This window comes from Pocillopora damicornis, chromosome 9, assembly GCF_964200805.1.
Source record: "Pocillopora damicornis chromosome 9, jaPocDami1.2, whole genome shotgun sequence".
Classification (NCBI taxonomy): Eukaryota; Metazoa; Cnidaria; class Anthozoa; order Scleractinia; family Pocilloporidae; genus Pocillopora; species Pocillopora damicornis.
Window position 1 is genome coordinate 20,242,237 of NC_142678.1, and position 19,796 is coordinate 20,262,032.

At 36.1% G+C, this 19,796-nt stretch overlaps 1 protein-coding gene and 1 pseudogene across 1 annotated transcript; both read left to right on the top strand.

Moving 5' to 3' along the window:
• The first annotated feature begins 7,164 nt into the window (after window positions 1-7,164).
• Window positions 7,165-8,101, top strand: LOC149040576 (adenosine receptor A3-like; annotated as a pseudogene).
• A 3,577-nt stretch (window positions 8,102-11,678) lies between these two features.
• On the top strand, window positions 11,679-18,620 carry LOC149040577 (uncharacterized). Its single transcript, XM_089182488.1, has 3 exons — window positions 11,679-13,090; window position 13,413; window positions 17,936-18,620. The coding sequence occupies exons 1-3, from the start codon at window positions 12,572-12,574 to the stop codon at window positions 18,325-18,327; spliced, it is 912 nt and encodes a 303-aa protein (XP_089038614.1). The 5' UTR covers window positions 11,679-12,571; the 3' UTR covers window positions 18,328-18,620.
• The last annotated feature ends 1,176 nt before the right edge of the window (window positions 18,621-19,796 follow it).

Consider the following 19,796-nt stretch of genomic DNA (forward strand, 5'->3'; position numbering starts at 1 on the left):
TACATAGAAACTGAAAGTATTCGCCTCGTGGTTCGCGCAAGCGAGTGACGGATCTCTTGCGCGCGCGTTTTCACGATCAAAGATGTGCCAGAGAGAATGTCGTTACTCATTTGCAGCGCTAGCATTAGACACAAAATTTACGTACTTCCTACGGCAGTCCTTGCTGGAGCGTGACCACTGACTGCCTGTCCATTCTCAGAGAGAGTAGAACCGGTTAGGCCATAAGCAAATTTGTCAGATCTCAAAACTGTTTAAGAGGCGGGGGTAGGGTTTGTCATAAAAGATGTGTAGTCATAATGTCTCGGTTAATGTATTGTAGGGGTTTGGGAAGGTAATTATCAAGCATTGATCAAACTTTCGAACCATCGCTATCCTTACATAGATCGCATGATGAAATACTTGATTAACAATAAAAAAGCAATTGATCATGCAGAATGAAGATTGCGGAACTATATCAACTTTATCGATCAGTTAGAGTAAAATGCCTTAACATTGCTGTGGATCAGTTATCCAGTCTGTTGATAGTTCGATACCAAATACATCGCTGGTATTCATAACAATGAGTCGAATAAACAGCGTAGCGATATGGCATCAGTAGCACTTTCATTTGCGCGACGAAGTGAAACATTTAATATGACGTTTAGTTTGTTTATTTATAGTGTGAAATTTTAAAGACTGCAAGTTTTCATCGAAATTCATTCACTTTACAGAAATAAACCCCTCACTGTGGGCTGAATCACAAGCAGCGTAATGACGGAGTTAATATCTCATTTAAAACATAAACTGTTGGAAGGCAAGAATGAAAGAAATAACCGGTAGCGACAACCACTTTCGCGGCTCCCTTTCGAATTAGATTTGTGATCGAGGTTTTCGCTATTCTTCGATATGAACAGTAAGAAAAATTATGGAACGAACATCAACTAAGTTATGCTTATATTTACCTGGGAAAAGTCGTCTTCCACAACGGTGTATGAGTAAACAATTCATCTCCTTAACCCCTCAGATTCAACAACATCAACATAGTGTCTTCTGCCCCGCAATATCAAGACACTCCGAGGAAGACTGGTAACGAAAGGCTGTATCGGTCCATCAGGAAAGTTTGATGAAGCACTCAACTCTTACAGACCATTTCTAACATTTATGAGCGGAAAAATAGAAGGATTTGAGATATGAGTGCGCAGCTCTGTGATAACAGCCCTGATATTCTTATCGAAAGGATATCACCTCAGTCCTAGACTCGTTAGAAGTTTGTAATTACATTTATTTAGTTAGTGCATGCTGTTGATCAAGAACACTAAAGACGAAAACTTAAAACCCCTGCAAATATTTTCCCGTGAGCCTTATAGCTTTGGAATTTCCTTTTCTTCTTTTCACTGATATATTATGTAGTCGGCATTTGTCATGCTAGAGAAACATATGTATATCTATATCAACAAAAGAAACCTCAGCTAAGTATTGAATCTTGAGACTTTTCGGTATAGGCAAGTAAATTTCTGAAATTGTTGTGATATTGAAAGTAATTAATCTTCGTATGTCTAATTTCATTTTTATGCTCCAGGTCTGATATCCGGCCCATGTAAAGGCACAAAGGCCCTTACAGGCCTCTCTATGTTGCATTGGGGATCTAGAACATGGGAGTTGAGCTTCGCAAAAGCTTGAGAGGAAGACGAATGGCAAAACTGCTAATAACATTATCATTAACTCGCTATTAAGGTTCCAAGGGGTATGACATTGACGGTAGTTTTTATGTCAGGATTATTTTTATGCAGGTTTCATGCCGATGCTATTCGGGTTATCCTGCTGGGTGGACGACTTCTTATCAAATTGTTTTATTACGGACAACTAACTAGTTAACCGATATTTTTAAAATTAGCATTTTACGAGCGTTTTTCATCGTATGTTGTCAAAAGATTTCCTCGACCACTTTATCATTGCGTTGTATTGCGTTTGGCGGAAACAGGAGGGAAAAAATCATTAAATGAGGCAAAAAAATGTTGCCATTGTAACCACATATATAAATAGGGAGTCTTAAGTTCAAAAAGGCTGATTAGTTAAAAAAACTGGGTTTATGATGTCTACGTTTCGGATCGATTGACAAACAGATGTAAGACTCCTGCAGTTTTCAAGAATTGAAGTGCGTGATCAATAGATGTGTTTAGATGAGAGTCTATGTTTACAGTCTAAACACGGTCTAAACACGGTTGTGTTGTTATATACACGTGTGTATTGTTAAGAAATATACTTTACAAAAGCAATGAAGAACTTTTTACTAAGTTTCCACAAGTTCATCGAAACCGGCCAGGGTGAGCGATCGTGCATTGAAAGAGTACTCCAAAGTTCTGCATTTCCGGCTTAAATAACTCCTTTTATCACATAAACTGCGGTGTTATACGGGGATTCCGGGCCCTGAGAAAAGCCGTAACAACACACGTAAAGAAATATCGTATTTTTTCACGTATGTTGATATAGCCAATCAGCTGCTTATAGGTCACTCGCCTTTGGCGCCACTCGGTCAGGTTGATTAATGAACGGCAAAGCCTTCACAATTCTCATTACAAGTTGTTTGTCAGAGCTTTCTTGAATTATGGTGGCTAAAACACTAAAAAATCCGTATCGCTGACAGACAATGAGGTTCAAACTTTCCTAGAAGGGCAAGAAAACCAATATACTAAAAGAAAAACCGGAAGTTGCGTATTCAGTGGCTTTGGTGTCAGCATTTCTCTCGGCTGAGAATGAAAATCGACAACTGGAAGATTTGCCACTGGCCGATTTTGGCCGTGTACCTGAAAGACTTCTGTCGGAAAGGAGAAAGTCAATGAATGAGAATTTTTTAAATTGAAAATTACGACCATTGTTGTTTTTGTGATCATGATTCAACCCATTTTTCCATTTTAAGAGTCAGCGCCAACGCACTTTACGATTTTTATTCGAGGATTTTTGATTCACCTATTTTCATTCATTAATGAAGTCGGCTTTTTTTCCTAGTAAAGGGCTATTGTGTTTATATGATAAACAAAATAAAACATGGTTGCTTGTAGATGTGGAATTTCTCTTCTCGTGCTCAACTCGAAGAGAAATTCCATATCTACGTGCGCCCATGTATTATTCTCTATTTATCATGCTCCCCCACTCCCCACTCCCCATTCTAGAGAAAGTAAGGCTGCAATATAATCATAATTCCTCACTTGAATTGCCTCATTTTGTATATATATTTTCGTACGTTTAAAATACAGCCTTCAAAAGTTTGGATTCGTTTATGTAAATTATGTAAATGAACACAAAAACTCCGGGACAAAATCGTCTCAAACAAAACAAAGACTCTAGGAGCCAAAACACCTTCAAGCACTACGCTTTGAATATCGCGTACTGTCTTTGGATTTTATATGATCCGGGATCTGCAATATGGTTAGGCGATACGCTCTCGTCTCCGAATCGAGTTCTGGCTGAACGTAAACGAGTAGACTCATATAAGAGTTGCAATTGACTAACGATAGAAACGGTAGAAACATCGAAACGACAAGAATGAAACTAAATAGCGATAGAAGTGCAACGATGAGTGGGCTTCCGTTCAGTTTTCTTTCTCTCTGAGTGGAAAAAAAAATAATCGAGAATGACGGCTGATATAGCCTAACCAGCAACTGCACAGATAACTAAGAGAGAAATTAGATAGAATGGGGAACACATGATAAGGTCTCAAAAATAAACGCACAACTGCAGCTGCTTGCCATCAGAGGTATAAGAACCACCACTTTGATTGTAGCCGATAACCAAATTAGAAAATTTTTGTTTGTTTTATTGCTACCGGGAAAGGCAGAACGTCGATTTTTCAAATGGCAAGTATCAAAAAATCGGAATCATCATGAGTGGAGAATACTACCTTTTTCCACCGGAGTTAGAGTTAAATTAAATACAAATGCAGCGGTAGATCAAAATAAATAAACGTCACCGTGTTATTTTATATAATTTAATATTATATATTCTTAAGTACTAATCAACAGCTTTTAAAAAATCAAACTCTATGATCAAGGAAATAGCTCATCTCTGATAGTATTTTTCAGTTTGACTACGATAAAGTAAAGGACTTGGTCCAAATTAGCGCAATACAGGCGTACGCTTCTATCCAAAATTCGGTTCAGCTGCACTCAAATTAACATACTCTAATTACTTCCTTTATGATCCTGCCTGTGAGATAGTGAACGTGAAGCTGTCAATGAATGTCTTATTCATGAGAATATTTTTAATTACAACTGTATTAGTTTCAAAAAATTACACCGTCGAATTTATGACGGTACTCTTGAAGTTCTGTTCAGTAGGTTTGCTTTACTTATGACCTACCTTGCAAGAAAATAAAGTCTTTAATATAGAAATTATTACATTAACATGATAAAGTTGGTGATTAAGTGCTGACTGTAAGAAAACCTTTACGGGCCCGTTGACTAATTATTTTAGCTTTATACCTTATCCCTACAAACTGGGTCTCATTCGCAATCTTGTTGATAGAGCCTACAAGATCAACAACACATGGTTGGGTTTCCACGAAGACATCTAGAAACTCACTTAAATCCTTAAAAAGAATTTTTTTCCAGCCAATCTGGTTCAAGGGTTGTCAATCAGTACCTCACGCTCACCGTGATGAGTGCGATCCCCCGGTCTCCGTTTCAGACACTACTACAAACTTTTATTTTAAATTACCTTACATTGGCTCTTTTTCTTTTGTCACGCAAAAAAGGGTTCGCCAATTTGCTAAGTGTTATTGTAACAACATCGATGTAAAGTTAGCTTTTTTCATCTTTTAAAATAGGCGATATGTTTGGGGTGAAAGACCCTATCCCTCGTGGGCTCCGTACGTGTGTGGTTTACAAGTTTTTATGTGAGGGCTCTAACGCCTGATATGTCGGCGAAACCCCTCGACATTTATCCACACGCGTACAAGAGCCCTTGATAGGACCTCTCACATTTTCAGACATTTACATGATTCTCCACAATATCGCACTCTTTGTTCTGATGAGTGTCTTAACACCTTAGATCACGCTGCCACAACTTTTCAACTTAAAATCAAAGAAAAAATTATCACCAAATGAAAAATCGACTCAAGAAATTTTTTAAGGAAAAAAAGAAAATATTGTGAACCGAAATTAAAAAAATGTAAAATATGCCTCGTATTTCAATTTTGAAATGTTTTCTAAGCCAGTTAAATTTCCTTCTTTAGTGATATAACTTCTCCTATAAACACCAAAAGCTTTCAAAACTGCATTCAAGGTTTCTAGAAACTATTCATCTTCATTTATTTGATATTCAGATATTGATTCTCCAGAAGAAGCTGTTTTGCCAGCGATTTGGGTTCACATAGATACGGAACTTTCTTTGAATTAACGACGTACAGGTGTAGTGTAGCTTACTTGTTGTTCCTGTTCAGTTGTAGTCAAAACGTCTTACGACATCTATAGATATCATATGTCACACATTTGGAAAGCTAATTTCGAGTCTTGATAGTGATATGTTTATTTTCTATCACCATTCCTTGGCTTGTTGTTTTCTTATTCATTCTGAAAACCGCCTTTGGTCAAATTTTTAGAGGATCGAGGTACTTCGTTATTAGTGAGGTATGTTAGTAAAATTTAATTCGTTTACAAACTCTAGTTTTGGGGAGAGGAGGTAAAGCGAGTTAAAATGGGTGGAGAGAAGTTATGGAAAATCCTCCGTAAGCCTGCGGAAAATTTAAGAATTTTGGTTTTGTTTCCTTCTTTTAATGCTTATGAAACGGTTCAGGATTTTGAGACCTTGCGAAAAGCTTGTTCCTTCGTTACAGGTTCGTGACGAGACGATGAAAAGATCTTCCTGTTTCATTAGCGAGTACAACATTTATCATGTTGAAGAGAGGACTTGATCTCCTCTTGCCATCTTTGTTATCGTATTACAGCAAGTGGAAAAGTTTTTAGAATGTTAGATTGTTTCTTTTGATGCCTATAAATGATGATGCTTACCTCCCTTACTTCTGCTTCAATGACATAATTTTTCCCGTAAAAACCAAAAGCTTTCAAACCATCATTCAAGGACTTTAGAAACTATTTATTTCCACTCGTTTGATGTGCTTATGTTGATTCTCTCTATTCAGCTGTTTTGTGGGTGGATTTGCCTCCAGACAGGACGTTAATCACAATAACAATCGCGGAGTTTATAGGCGGATGCCTCTACCTGTAATTCCTGTTTAGCTGCACTAAAAATGCCATTTTCCTTTCAGCTATTATCTGTCAATCAGTCGGAAAAACTAAATTGGACTTCTAAAAGTGATAAGTTTAGTCTACATTATTGCACTCTTCCTCAGCATGCTACTCTCTTTTCTATTTGAAAACCGCTCTTTCTGTATTTGACTCAAACTCAATTCGTTGAAACGATAAAAACACTTTCGTTATCAGTGAGGTAAGTTCAAAATATTCTTAAGATTCGATTGCAAATTTTGCCTTCGATGAGATGAGGAAAACTGAATCAATATGGACAGAAATGTTTCATTGATGATCTTTATAATCGTAACGCGACGAAAAAGATATCTTTCTCTAGCTTGTTGCTTATGATATTGACAAAGGAAGAAATTTATCCGAAGCGAGAAAAGACTATGATTAAACTTCTGGTGGTAAAAAATAAAACATAAGAGATGCTTTTGCTTTTAAAAATGTTTGTTACATTTCACCGTACCTACGGTTAATTTGTCTTTGAAATTTTCAAGGCGGTAGCAACAATAACCATATTTCTTAATGGCGGTACCGAGAAGAGGAGTAGGTCTTTCTACTAGGTCTTTCTGCTATATTTCCGGAAGATCTCTAAATTGTTTGTTGCCATCTGTCTATGGAGGCTATAAATTTCCTTCAAGCAATTGAGATCACTAGTGGCAAAGCTTTCCGCTTATTTAGTGAACATCGAAAAAGTTCTATATCATTATATCCGTCTTTTTCAAAATGGAAAAAAGGGAACAGGCTGAATGACTAAATTTCCGGATATGAATCTCGCATAAAGAAACATGAGGATCAGTTTAAGTCAATGGACGAAACTAAGTTTTTCAAAACACGTTTAAGAAGCGCAAAAAGCAATATTTGACATATATCTTTATTGAGAATATTGAAGTCATATTTCATGTTATCTTTAATTGAACTGTTTTCTGTTATTTTTATGGCAGCTAACAGAGCTCGGAGAAAATGGAGCCTGGCCTCAGCTTCAGAGTGCATTCCATGGCTTGTGGTCCTCATCATCGAATGTCTGGCCATTGTCATCCTTAATATCATCACCATTGCTGTTTTTGTGAAGAAGAAGCGGCAGCTACAGCGGCGGAGTACATATTTGATCATCCATCTGGCGATAGTCGATGTCTTGGTGGGCGCAGTCTCTGGGCCGCTGCAGATTGAAATAAAAATTGATTGGCTCTGTCCTCTATGGAATTACAGACGAAATACTCTTTGGTCTCATCGTTTATCTTTTGTATTTCTACATTTATTCTATTTTACTTCCCTTACAAATCTTATTGCTATTTCCTTAGAGAGGTTACACGCAACATTGTCCATTCAGGCATCGCTTTGTGAGGAAATGTGTTTATAGAGCCATAATTATTGTCATTTGGTTAATACCTATTGTCAGAGAAGCCGCTCAAATTTTTTTATGGGAAATTGCTGATCGAGCTGAACTTAATACATACTTGTATATCCTATTTTATGCAGTTTCTCTATTTGTTATCTGTGTATCTTACATCCTCATTGTTATCAAAGTACGATGTAGTCGTCATCCTCAAATCCATTCTAGGTCCAGAAGAGAAAAAAAACTGACGGGTACTGCGCTTATCGTCTCACTTGCATCGTTACTTTGTCTTCTACCAGGGACAATCATGTATGTAACATGTATTCACCTTTCCTCCGCTTGTTTTAAGATGCATCATTTTCATATGAATATGGCTGTGGTAGTTCTATTTCTAGCCAACTCACTTGTAAATCCTATAATTTACGCTGTTCGGATGCCAGGATTCAGAGAGGGTTTATCACAGCTAGTTTGCAGGGTCCCAGACCTTTCTCGTATCGCCACAGCAAACCTGCCTCTTCGCAACCTTAGGAGAGCGTAGATTGATGGTAGGAAAACGACATATAAAATTTTTCTTTCAAATAGCTTTAACTTCCTAGCCGAGCAACATGCATTTCCATTTCTTTTTTGGGTGATATGAGAGTAGACTAAGGATAGAAACGGTACAAACATCTAAATGATAAAAAATGAAACGCGATGCGTTGAGTGGAACGAAAAAAAAATCATTGAGGATTCTTCAACTAACCAGTAGAAAAGGAGAGAATACTTTTTTTTACCTTTGGAGTTACTCTTAAATTAAGTAAAAATGCATCTATAAATCTAAAGAAATAAATGTCACCGTGTTATTCTATTTCCAAAAGTTTTGTCACTTTTCCTCTTTAAAATTAAATATTCTCTGGTACTAACCGACAGCTTTTAAAAATTCAAATTTAGGTTCTAGGAAATAGCTCATCTCCGATAGTATTTTTCAGTTTAAGGACGATAAAGTAGAGGGCTTGGTCAAAATTAACTCAATACAGCAAATGTACGCTTCCATCCGAAATTTCGGTTCAGCTGCACTCAACTTAACATGCTCTAATTACGATTCCGCCTGTGGGACAGTGAAACGCAAGACTTTCAATAAATTTCTTTCTCATGAAAGTATTTTTAATTTAAAATATGAGATTACACCTGTATTAGTTTTAAAACAGTAAGACTGTCTAATTTATGATTAAACTTTTGAAGTCTTGTCCAGTATGTTTGCTTTACTTATGACCTACCTTGTAAGAAAATAAAGTCTCTAATTAAGAAATTATTTCCAACTTTCAACAACGCAATTTTTATGTAACTCCATATTATAAGATGCACGGTCTTTATCACCGCTTTAAAGATTTCTTTTCGTAAAACTTCTACCCATTTATCTTGCGAATACTTAATTGGAAATAACATCCACAGCTGTAATTAATAACCTGAGTGAAGATAGGTAATTTCTTGAACTGAATATAATAAGGAACCAAGTTTACAGGATAAGTTTATTTTTAATAAAAGAAAATGACTAGTTCAGTGCAGATATAAGAATGTAAGTCGACCAGAGAAGTTTTTAAAGGAAAAGAGAGAATTTTGTGGACCATTCGTAATTACTAACACTAAAAAATGCCTCGTCTTTCAGTTTCGAAATGTTTTCTCAGCTACTTAAATTGCCTTGTTCTGTGATACAACTTCTCCTGTAAACACCAAAAGCTTTCAACACTCCATTCAAGGTTTCTGGAAACTATTTCTCTCAATTTATTTAATATTCAGGAATTAATTCTCCAGACAAAGCTGTTTTGCTGGCGATTTGGGTTTACCTCGATACGGAACTTTCTTTTAATTAACGACGTACAGGTGTAATATAGCTTACCTATCGTTTATGTTCATGACGAGTGTTTTAATCCTAAATTCTTCATTTATTTTTTAATGAAACATCCACGGGATTTGAGAGCAGACACCACCAAGGCAAACACAACATCGACGGAAAATTACTAGGCAACGGAACGTGCACTTACTATAAATGATTCAGTTCATGTTGGTTGGTCATCTCAAAAAGAGAACTAATTTTTCTTATGAAACAAACATGGCTTTCTCGTCATGATTTTACATGGTTTACGTTATATTAAATCTGCAAAGGAAAAAATATGAACGGTCAAGACAAGGAAATTTAATTATGTCGCGATTCATACTCAAAATTAGTTTGTCATAAGATAAAAACGCACAGTCTAAAATGAACCAACACCCTTAGAGAGATAGAACCAAATTAAAAAAAAGGAGCGGTTTTAATGAGCAAGAAGCTTCCATTTCTCCATTTCATTCACAAGCGAGACTTCCGATTCAAGGGGGCGGGAAATAATTCTTTTTCTTAGTTTCACGTGAAAAAAATCGAATGGAGCAATGTTTATTAAGTTTTGTTAGTTTAATTAATTGTTTCGTTTTTAAATAGAAAAGTCAACAAACATCATAGTTTTACTCACGCAGAAAAAAAAAATAACACGATTACAAATTGAGGAAAACTCAGAGCTAAATCGATATCTAAACTCATTATTTCTTTCCTCGTATTTGTGCCTATTTAAATGACGTCGACCGACCCCACTCGTAGGTCCAAATTATTCTGTCACACGGGCACGACGACTCCTACCACAATTATTCAAATTAGGTTATGCAGGCACTCACTTAACTCCTGCGAGGGCCTCTGTAAGGTAACATTTTGTGGATTTTCGTTTACCGTAGGCTAGTTAAAAGGCACGGGTAAGCAAGTCAAACAAGGGACAGAAACTTAAGATTCGTACGCGACAGACCAGCAAAGTTTTTAATTGTATACCGTTGCTGGCATTGGTGCATAATCGTACTAGACAGAACGATGGCAGAATATCTCTGAAGAAAAAAACTTCAAATGATAAAAGACAAAGTAATTTAACAAAAATGGGTATAAATTTGTTATTTCTTTCTGAAAAGGTTCTCCTGTTCGATTTTGAGTAGTTTCAAAGGCAGGAATGCTCCTTAACTCTTTGGTCACGCAATCAACATATTGCGTGATTTTATGTCTTCCGTGTGCTATTTTGAAGAGTTTCCTGCGTCGCGAGAAAACATTTGTCCAAAGAAAACTTTACGTCATTTTGAAGATCATTCCTTCGGCAATTTACATACGTAATTTGGTGGAATTCTGCATATTGGCAAATGGTGAGAAAAATAGGTTTTGTTCACCGACATTTTTTTGTAACGGAAGAGAGCACATTGCTTTTCCGCATTGCTAAAAGCTTCTACCTAACTAATTCCTACACAACTTACATTTTTCAGATGACGAAGAGTTTATGAAAGAGCAAACGTTGGATAGATTTCCCTTGATGTAATATCTTTGAAATGCGAACCGAGCGAAAGTGTTCAGTTTTCGACCTGTTATGACCTGATCCATCGATTCTGGAGGGTGAAAATAAAAACATGTTTGAGGAACAAAAATGCACAACCTTTCTTGTCTTACTAAGATCTACTTGTGTGCAAAAATTGAGACAATTTGAAGCTTTGACCCTTGCCATAAAAATGTAATTTTTGTATGATTTTTGCACGGATGTCTTCTTAAATGTAACCGTGAAATTTTATTTTGTAAAGTTTTGACGACTGGATCATTTTTTCCCTCTAATGTTACAGTTACTGACCGACAGCTTTTAAAAAAGTCAACTTCGTGATCTAGGAAATAGCTCATCTCCGAGAGAAATTTGCATTTTGAAATTAGTTCAAATTAAGGCAATACAGGTGTATACTTCTATCCAAAATTTCGGTTCGGCCGCTCTCAAATTAACACGCTCTAATTACTTCCCTTACTTCTGCTTCAACGATATAATTTCTCCAGAAAAAACCAAAGGCTTTCAAACCTCCATTCAAGGATTTTAGAAACTATTTATTTCCACTCGTTTGATATGCTTATGTTGATTCTCTTTATTCAGTTGTTTGTAGGTGGATTTATCACGATACAGGACTTAAATCACACTAACAATTGCGGAGTTTAGGCGGATGCTTTTATCTGTAATGCTTGTTTAGCTGCACTAAAAATGCCGCTCTCCTTTCAGCTATTATCTGTCAATCATTCAGAAAAACTAAATTGGAGTTCTAATTGTGATAAGTTTAGTCTGCATTGCACTCTTCCTCAGCATGCTGCTTTCTTTTCTTTGTGAAAATCGCCCTTTCTGCATTTGACTTAAACTTAATTCGTTAAAGGTTAGAAACACTTCCGTTATCAGTGAGGTGAGTTCAAAATATTCTTAAGAATCGTTTGCAAATTCTACCTTCGACGAGATGAGGAAAACTGAATATGGACGGAAATATGTTATTGATAATGTTAGTAATCGTAAGGCAACGAAAAAGATCTCTTTCTCCAGTTTGTTGCCTATGATATTGACCGAGGAAGAAATTTATCCGAAGCGAGAAAAGACTATGACTAAACTTCTGGGTGTAGGAAATAAAACGTAAGATATATTTTTCCTTTTGAAAATGTTAGTTATATTTCACCGTACCTACAGTTAATTTGTCTTTGAAATTTTTTAAGGCAGTAACAGCAACAACCACAGTATTTCTAATGGCGGCATCGAGAGGAGGAGTAGGTCTTTCTACTAAATCTTTCTGCTATATTTCCGGAAGATCTCTAGATTTTTTGTCGCCATCTGCTTTTGGAGGCAATAAATTTCCTTCAAGCAATTGAGATCACTAGTGGCAAAGTTTTTTCGCTTATTCAGTGAACATCGAAAAAGTTCTATAATTATTATTAAATTCGTCTTTATTGAAAGAAAGAAAAAAAGGAATAGGCCATGATGTGTATTCATATCCGCATAAAAAAAACACGAGGATCAGTTTTAGTTAACAGACGAAACTTAGTCAAAGCACATAAAAAAGTGAAAAGCAATATTTGACATATATCTTTATTGAGAATATTGAAATCATATTTCGTTTTATCTCAAATTGCACTGTTTTCTGTTATTTTCATAGCAGCTAACAGAGCTCAGAGAAAATGCAACCTTTCTACTCAGCTTCGCAGTGTATTCCATGGCTTGTGGTCCTCATCATCGAATGTCTGGCCATAGTCATCCTTAATGTCATCACCACTGTTGTCTTTGTGAAGAAGAAGCGTCAGCTACAGCGGCGGAGTACATATTTGATAATCCATCTGGCGATAGTCGATCTCTTGGTGGGCGTAGTCTCTGGGCCGCTACAGATTGAAAACAGAATGTCGAAAGACTGTCCTCAATGGAAGTACAGAAGAGAGACTACTTGGTCTCGTCATATATCTTTTGCATTTGTACATTTATTCTCGTTCACTTCCCTTACAAATCTCATCGCTATCTCTTTAGAACGGCTACACGCAACATTTTGTCCATTCAGGCATCGCTTTGTGAGCAAATGGGTTTATAGAGCCATAATTATTGTCATTTGGTTAATAGCTATTGTTAGAGAAGTCGCCCAAATTTTCGTATGGGAAATTGGTTATTTCGAGGTAATTAATGCTTACTTGTATCTCCCATTTTATGCAGTTTTCTATTTGTTATCTGTGTATCTTACATCCTCATTATTATCAAAGTACGATGTAGTCGTCATCCTCAATTCCATTATAGATCCAGAAGAGAAAGAAAACTGACGGGTACTGCGCTTATCGTCTCACTTGTGTCGTTACTTTGTTTTCTACCAGCGATGATATATTTATCATATCTTGGCTTTTCCTTCACTTATTTCATGAATGTTCATATTAATATGGCTGTGCTAGTTCTATTCTTAGCTAACTCACTTGTAAATCCTATAATTTACGCTCTTTGGATGCCAGGATTCAGAGAAGGTTTATTACAGCTATTTTACAGGGTCCCAGACATTTCTCGTAACGCCACAGCAAATCTGCCCCTTTGTAACCTTAGGAGAGCGTAGATAAATGGTAGGAAAACTATTGATTAAGTTTGTTTCTAAATAACTTTAACTTCTTGGCCGAGCAACATGCATTTCCATCTTATTTTCTGGTTTCCATTAAAATCTTGAGTAAGTAAGAAAAACTACGCAGGTGATTTACGAACAGATAATTGATACAGTATAATTGTGCCTTTGAATAAAAACAGTATACTCAACTTACTCGACGTTATGATCATTTGTATGATAGCTTGACTTGAATTAAAATAAATGGGACTTTTAACAAACCTGAGATGAAGAACTCAGAGGGACTCCCCACTCCCTTCCCAACCCCCTCCCCGACCCTCATATGTTAACGAGGCTGTGTGAACACTAAAAAAGGCTTTTACTGCCTAATCGAAAAGCACTTTACGCAAAGCAAACGACGACATAATTCAAGCCTGTTTAAACTTTGCTGAATGAAGTTGTTTTGTTTGTTGTTTTGAATATTAATTGTTAGCAAGATTCGTTGTGTAAGCGAGGAGGATGTAAATGCATTTCCCGAACAAGAAGAGAACGAGAAAATTAAGATTTTCAAGGATTTTCTCGAAAGTTGCGACTAAACACATGACAATTTTTCATTTGTCCGTGCTGAACAGCCTTCAAAGGTTTGTATTGAAGAGAAGCTGAAAATAAACGTATCTGATGATTTTAGTCAGTGTCAGTAATCGAATTTTAATTAAGCCTATAAAACCAGTTCACATATATTTTGGCCTAACTGACGGTGTTACTTGTAAAACTTTTTAGAATTTCGGCACCGGGAATTTTGTTTCTATTAATACTCAAAATTAATATCAAAGTCAGGTTTACAATCTTAACCACGTATATTTATTGTCCATATAATTGAAAAGAAAATTACTCGATAGCTCAAAGATATGAATTTGATGTTCTTGTGGCATGAATAATATCTCACTCGTTTACTGCGCTCACTCTTTAGATATTGTGCTTGCCACTCGAACATAGAATTCATACCTTGTCGCCATCGTATAATATCTTCCATTTATTGACCAGTGAAAGCAAAAGAGTCCAAAACGCCGACCTTTTATTTTGTTTATCATTATTTTATGAGAATGGTAGAACGTCGTGAAATGAAGACAGAACGGCTCAACATAAAAGAAACATTGCCAGATTGAAAACTTATTCAGCTCTGTTATGATAGGCATGTCATTCCATCGGAGGATCTGAAGACTGGTTCACATGTGCGATGCAAATGCAAACGTAAACGCAAATGGTAATGCGAGCGAGTTCACACGTCCAACGCAAACGCAGGGAAAGATAGATACGCAAGCGCAGAAGAGGTATTTTTCCAAGATGACCGACAATGATTGAGCTTTTGCCGATTCACACGCGTGGGAAGCGAACAGAAATGCAAGTTTAAGAAAATTAAAATGTTTTTGTCACTTGCGTTGACGGTTGCGTTTGCATTTGCGTTGGGGTGTTTCACACGTGCAATCCCTTGCATTTGCATTTGCGTTTTCGTTTGCTGAGGTTCTCCTTGTGTGATTGATTGACCGAGGGAGGTGTGTGTACTAATCCTAATACACTCTTAGGAAATTAATTCAAATTTTCAGAGCCGGCCTAATACCTTAGAAGTGCTTTAAATCGTGTACCACTTTGGAAATTAACAACATCTCGGATAAATGGTTGGAAAGTACGAGGGATGTTGGAATTTGATGTGTTCAAGCAGTGATTATTTATTTTGCCAAAAAAGGGATTTTGAGTTTTTGCGTTCTTTCAAAGTGTAACTAGGGACCGAGAACTGAAATGAGGAAAAGAGCCGAGCTTCTTTTTGCAATAGCTGTGACACAAAGATTCTGGTTACATAAATCAATACCCTGTTATTTCATTCAGGCCGGAGAAACTAAATTCTGTTGTTATCGTCACTGACAATCCTGGTAACCGGTTGTGATAAAAATTGCAATTCTGATCTAAGCTGATTAGCCCAATCTGCAATCCCGCCTTTCTGGGAGGAAAAAAGTTCTTATCTATCAGTTAAAAAATTGCGTCTACCAAAAAAACTTTTGGTCCTTTCGGGTTAGCGGATATTCTCTCAAAACTGCACCCAAACTAAGAACGCTTTGCAATGGTTTTGAAAAATTCAGGTCCTGAATATTCCAGATGGTATACTGGTAGACCATAATTTTTCCAAAGTTGTGTTTTTTGATTTGGGTCGAAATATTCACTTTATCAGCGATCCACCCATTTATGGAGACTTAATAGAAACGAAAAAGAAAAAGCAAAAAAACAAAACAAAACAAAAAAAAAATAGATAGATAAGAGAAAAAAAGAAACTCATGTATTCTAACACTTGCACTCTGCTCTTTAACCCTTTAACTCCCAAGATCTGATTGTTAATTCTCCCCTCTACCTGCTGCCCATTTCCTTGTAAATTTAGTTATGAGAATTTTGTTTAAGATCAAATGAACAACTTCTACCTGATAAGCTTGAATATTTTCATTACCTTTTTGCTAGATAATGTAAGGATACTATTTCATGTTGATCACTTCTGCGAATTAAATAGTTAAGTAATAAACTTTATCCCGGCTTCAACCGCCTTAAATTTTAAACTTTATTTCCATTGAAAAAGGTAAAGTGACTTCTCGAAATTACTCTGAGTGTTATTGACGTCTAAGTCAATATATTCCCCTCACCCAACTCCGAGAAGATCGATCAGTTTTTATCAAAAGAGATTTGTAATCATAATGTCTCGATTAATGTATTGTGAGGGTCTGGGAAGGTCATCATTGAGCATTACTTAAGTTTGAAATAGCTCATCTGCCAGAGCATTCTGCAGTTTGACTATGATAAGGTGAAGGACATAGGTGTGGTAGTTCTTTTCTCAGGTAACTCACTTGTAAATCCTATAATCTACTCTCTTCGGACGCCAGGATTCAGAGAAGGTTTATTACAACTAGTTTGCAGGGTCCCAGACCTTTCTCATATCGCCCCAGCAAACCTGCCTCTTCGTAACCTTAGGAGAGCGTAGATTGATGGTAGGAAAACAATTGATGAAGTTTGTTTTTTAAATAACTTTAACTTATTAGCCGAGCAACATGCATTTCCACTTTATTTTTTGGTTTCCAACAAAATCTTATCATGCACAGTGTTTACCATCGCTTTAAAGATTTCTGTTCATAAAACTTCTACGCAGTTATCTTGCGAATACTTCATCGGAAATATAATCCAAAGCTGTCATTAATAACTTGAGTTGAGATGGGCAATTCCTTGAACTGAATATAATAAGGAACTAAGTTTTCTAAATAAGTTTATTTTTAATAAAGGAAAGTTATTAGTTCAGTGTCAACATAAGAAATGAAAAATCAATTAACGAAGTTTTTTTTTAAAGGAAAAAAAGGAATTTTGTGACCATAATTAAAAGCATTAAGAAAACACTTCGTATCTCAATTTTGAGGTGGTTTCTCGGCCAGTTACAGCTTACCTGTCGTTCCTGTTCAGCTGCACTCAAGACGTCTTCCGTCATCCTAGGGTTAGATATCATATGTCAGACATTTTGAAAGCTAATTTCGACTCTTGATAGTGATTAACGTCCTGCACTAAAAATGCCGTTTTCCTTTCAGCTATTATCTGTCAATCACTCGGAAAAACTAAATTGGAGTTCTAAAAGTGATAAGTTTAGTCTGCATTGCACTCTTCCTCAGCATGCTACTTTCTTTTCTATTTGAAAACCGCCCTTTCTGCATTTGACTCAAACTCAATTCGTTGAAAGGATAAAAACACTTTCGTTATCAGTGAGGTAAGTTCAAAATATTCTTAAGATTCAATTGTTTGTTGCCATCTGTCTTTGGAGGCTATAAATTTTCTTCAAGCAATTGAGATCACTAGTGGCAAAGCGTTCCGTTTATTCAGTGAACATCGAAAAAGTTCTATATTATTATATTCTTCTTTTTCAAAATAAAAAAAAAAAGGGAACAGGCTGAATGATTAAATTTCCGGATATGAATCTCGCATAAAGAAACACGAGGATCAGTTTAAGTCAATGGACGAAAGTTAGTTTTTCAAAACACGTTAAAGAAGCGTAAAAAGCAATATTTGACATATATCTTTATTGAGAATATTGAAGTCATAGTTCATTTAGTTAGTGGGCGCAGTTTGTGGGCCGCTGCAGATTGAAATAAAAATGGAGTGGTATTGTCCTCTATGGAATTACAGACGAAAGACTATTTGGTCTAATCGTTTATCTTTTGTATTTCTACATTTATTCTATTTCACTTCCCTTACAAATCTTATTGCTGTTTCCTTAGAGCGGCTACACGCAACATTTTGTCCATTCAGGCATCGCTTTGTGAGCAAATGGGTTTATAGAGCCATAATTATGTCATTTGGTTAATACCTATTGTTAGAGAAGCCGCTCAATTTTTTTTTTTATGGGAAATTGCTGATGGAATTGAGATTGATACATACTTGTATATCCCATTTTATGCAGTTTCTCTATTTGTTATCTGTGTATCTTACATCCTCATTGTTATCAAAGTACGATGTAGTCGTCATCCTCAAATCCATTCTAGGTCCAAGAGAGAAAGCAAACTGACAGGTGCTGCGGTTATCGTCTCACTTGCATCGTTACTCTGTATTCTACCAGGGACAATCATGTATGTAACGTGTATTCACCTTTCCTCCGCTTGTTTTAAGATGCATTTTCATATTAGTATGGCTATGGTAGTTCTATTCTTAGCTAACTCAGTTGTAAATCCTATAATTTACGCTCTTCGGATGCCAGGATTCAGAGAAGGTTTATTGCAGCTAGTTTACAGGGTCCCAGACCTTTCTCGTATCGCCCCAGCAAACCTGCCTCTTCTCAACCCTAGGAGAGCGTAGATTGATGGTTGGAAAACTATATATAAAGTTTTTCTTTCAAATAGCTTTAACTTCTTAGCCGAGCAACATGCATTTCCATTTCATTTTTTGGTGATGTGAGAGTAGACTAAGGATAGAAACGGTACAAACATCTGAATGATTAAAATGAAACGTGTTGCGTTGAGTGGAACGAAAAAAAATCATTGAGAAGTCTTCAAATAACCAGTATGAAAAAATCGGAATCACTATGAGGAGAGATTACTTTCTTTTCCCTTTGGAGTTACTCTTAAATTAAGTAAAAATGCACCGATAGATCTAAAGAAATAAATGTGACCGTGTTATTCTATTTTCAAAAGTTTTGTCGCCTAGGTCACTTTTCCTCTTTAAAATTATATATTCTCTGGTACTAGCCGACAGCTTTTAAAAATTCAAATTTAGGATCTAGGATACAGCTTATCTCCGATAGTATTTTGCAGTTTAAGGACGATAAAGTAGAGGGCTTCGTCAAAATGAACTCAATATACAGCAAGTGTACGCTTTCATCAAAAATTTCGGTTCAGCTGCGCTCAACTTAACATGCTCTAATTACGATTCCGCCTGTGGGACAGTGAAACGCAAGACTGTCAATAAATATCTTACTCATGAAAGTATTTTTAATTTAAAATATGAGATTAAAACTGTATTAGTTTTAAAACAATAAGACTGTCTAATTTATGATTAAACTTTTGAAGTCTTGTCCAGTATGTTTGCTTTACTTAAGAAAATAAAGTCTTTAATTAAGAAATTATTTCCAACTTTCAACAACGCAATTTTTATGTAACTCCATATTATAAGATGCACGGTCTTTATCACCGCTTTAAAGATTTCTGTTCGTAAAACTTCTACCCATTTATCTTGCGAATACATAACTGGAAATGACATCCACAGCTGTAATTAATAACCTGAGTTAAGATAGGTAATTTCTTGAACTGAATATAACAAGGAACCAAGTTTACAGGAGAAGTTTATTTTTAATAAAAGAAAATGACTAGTTCAGTGCAGATATAAGAATGTAAAATCGATCAGAGAAGTTTTTTAAAAAAAAAAGAGAGAATTTTGTGGACCACTCATAAGTACGAACACTAAAAAATGCCTCGTATTTGAGTTTTGAAATGTTTTCTCAGCCACTTAGATTGCCTTCTTCTGTGAAATAACTGCTCCTGTAAACACCAAAAGCTTTTAATATTCCATTCAAGGTTTCTAGAAACTATTCCTCTCCATTCATTTAATATTCAGGTATTAATTCTCCAGACAAAGCTGTTTTGCCGGCGATTTGGGTCCACTTCGAGACGGAACTTTCTTTTAATTAACGACGAAGAGGTGTAATTTAGCTTACCTATTGTTCCTCTTCATGACGAGTTTTTTTATTCCTAAATTTGTTATTTATTTGTTAATGAAACATCCATGGGATTTGAGGGCAGACACCACCGAGGCAAACACATCATCGACGG